The 2,629-nt window shown below is 65.3% G+C and overlaps 1 protein-coding gene across 1 annotated transcript; it reads right to left on the bottom strand.

The window, feature by feature from the left end:
- Positions 1-663: 663 nt before the first annotated feature.
- On the bottom strand, positions 664-2,300 carry LOC123182261 (fasciclin-like arabinogalactan protein 4). Its single transcript, XM_044594768.1, has one exon. It carries the CDS (start codon positions 2,033-2,035, stop codon positions 740-742), a length of 1,296 nt encoding a protein of 431 aa, XP_044450703.1. The 5' UTR covers positions 2,036-2,300; the 3' UTR covers positions 664-739.
- Positions 2,301-2,629: the final 329 nt, after the last annotated feature.

Genomic DNA, 2,629 nt, shown 5'->3' with positions numbered 1-2,629 from the left:
TGTCCCCGAAATGAGGATAAGGCCGGCCGGGTGAGAAGTTGGGCAGGGCACACGTTCCGCTCTGAACTGCTACCGGGCAGTCGACGGCCGAGGCCACAAGCAAGTCGTGTCACGCGCTGGCACGGGGTGACGCGGCGGGAGGCGACAAGAAGCGAACACGCAAGTGGCGGTGCGACGGAGGCAAGCCGAAAAGGCGATCGAATCTAGCGGGGGCGCGCGCGCTGACGCCTGTGACGACGGCCCGAGCCACCCCCACGCCCCGCCAGCTCACTGCCACCCCACCTACCACCCGGCCCCTCGCCTCTCCCCTCACCGCCACCGGTGCGCGCACCCCGCAACCTCCCTCCACCTCCGCTCCACTTCCCCACTTCCGTCGCCGGATTCAGCAAAATGGCCATGGAAGCAGCTTGCGTCCACGAAGAAACAGCAATGGTAGAACCAACATTTAACATTGTCGTCGGCCGGTCGCGTGTGATTCTTTACAGGATGGTGCGATCATTTCTCCTTTTTCAGCATGATGCAGGCAGTGAAAAGAACGCTGCTTTGCTTTGCAGCTCAATCTTCTTCACCTCGAGTCATCTACCTTCTCCCCACCTTTTCAAACCCATTGTGTACAGGTTTACTCCTAGTAATATACTAGTAGGAGCAACAAAGAAGAAACAATTGTAACAAAAGCAAGGCAAAAAAGAATTGAGCTCAGCAAGGAGACGGCAATGGACGACTAGCTCACCACCGGATCTCATACCAGAGGCAGCAGTACTGGTAGTACATACAACAATTCTATACACCACCGCCCAATTGCTGTTGCCTTTGCCGTCGACGACGACGGCGGCGAAACCGCAGTGTCGTTCCTGGCCCCGCCGCGCAGCGCGGGCGGCGAGGACAGCTTCGTCGGCGGCGTCCGCGCGCTCTCGGGCGGCTCCGGCGGCATCGAGTTCGAGGCGGCCGGCGGGGGCGCCAGGGCCGCCGCGACGACGGCGGCCGAGTCGGCCCTGGTGAACATCTCCTTGGGGAGGAGCACCTTGGAGACGGCGAAGACGGCCACGGGGTTCTGGTCGAAGACGGTGCGCGTGATGGTGGCCTGCACGACGCCGGTGTCGATGGCCACGGAGCCGTTGGAGCGGGTGATGTTGAGGGTGAAGCGGCCGGCCTGGCTGGCGTACTCGGTGGCCAGGGTCGGCTGCAGCGGGTTCACGATCGACTCCAGCGACCCCAGCGGGTAGTAGGAGTGGAGGACGTGGAAGCGGAGCACCACCGCCTTGCGGTCGGCGGGGAGGGACTGGAGCCGGTCGCCGGCGGGGAGGCTGGCGAAGGCGTCGTCGGTGGGGACGAACACCGTGATGCCCGCGCCGCGCTCGTCGCCCTCGAACTCCTCCGCCACGCCGGACGCCTCCAGCATGGACGCCGCCACGTTGAACCCGCGCGCGTCGGCGAGGACGCGGGTGATGTTGACGGCGGCGGGGGGCCGGGACTCGGACGCCGCCAGGTCGAAGCCGGAGGGCACGATGAGCCCGTCCACGGCCAGCACGCTCAGGTTGTACGGCACGGAGGTGACGGAGCCGAGCACGGTGGCGTTGGACCCGGGGAAGGGCGCCGGCGAGCGGACGACGCCCAGGCTGGGCCCGGCGGCCGTGACGTTGACGGCGCCGAGGTCGGCGGAGGCGCGGCCGGTGGTCTGGAACAGCGTGGTGACCAGCTTCCCGGTGGCCGGGAGGCGGCGGAGGTCGGCGGGGGAGAGGTACTCGAGGAGGACGTGGTAGCGGAGCACGTCGGCGAGGTCGGCGCCCGCGGCGGCCGCGAACGCCGAGGGCGACTGCGGGAGGTCGGCGTTGGGCACGGCGAGCAGCGTCAGTGAGGACCGCCCGGCCAGCTCCCGGGCCACGGGGCTGGACGCGAGCAGGCGCGCGAAGCCGGCGAGGTCGGGGAACGGCGCGAGCACCGCCTGGACGTCCACGGCAGCGGCCGGCGCCAGCAGCAGCCCGGCCACCACTACAAGGACGACCAGCCGGCGGGAGATCTGCCCCTGCCCCCGCATCTCGCCGCGCCGCCGGGAGCAGAGCAGAGCAGCAGCTCCACTGACCACTGGCCCGAGGAGTGAGGTGAGCCTGAGATGCGGTGGGGGTGGGGGGTGGTGAGCCGAGCCGAGCCCCAATATTTCCTCGGCGCTATTTTTTTCTCAGCACAAAAATCGCGGTCGATTAAACATCTGCGGGGTTGGGTCTGGTTGGGTTCAGTGCGGGGGAAGTGCAAAGCCTTTGTTCTGCGCGTTGAGATTCGCGTTTTGTGGAAATTAATGGCGGGTGGGTGGGTCTGGACTCTGGAGTTGGAGTGTAGCAGAGGCTCCAGCGAGGAGACTACTACACTGCCAGTGACCAAGCTCCCATGCACACGGCACTATTCGGGAAAAGGCCCGTAATGATGGCGGGCCCGGGCGCGGCGCGGGCCCCACTGTCATGCTGGCCCGGCCCGACCCGGGTTTAATTGCTCACTGTTGTGGCTCTGTGCGGTAATGGTAAGTTTATAAAGACAAGTGCAGCGTGGATAGAATCTTTTGCGGGTCCGGGTGCTGATGAGATAACATGGAACGATGCCAGTACTCTGCGTGGATAAAAACAGTTAAGTATGAGAG

Source organism: Triticum aestivum, chromosome 1D (assembly GCF_018294505.1).
Source record: "Triticum aestivum cultivar Chinese Spring chromosome 1D, IWGSC CS RefSeq v2.1, whole genome shotgun sequence".
Classification (NCBI taxonomy): domain Eukaryota; kingdom Viridiplantae; phylum Streptophyta; class Magnoliopsida; order Poales; family Poaceae; genus Triticum; species Triticum aestivum.
Note: the sequence above shows the minus strand (reverse complement) of the source record. Positions and strands in the feature narration are given on the sequence as shown.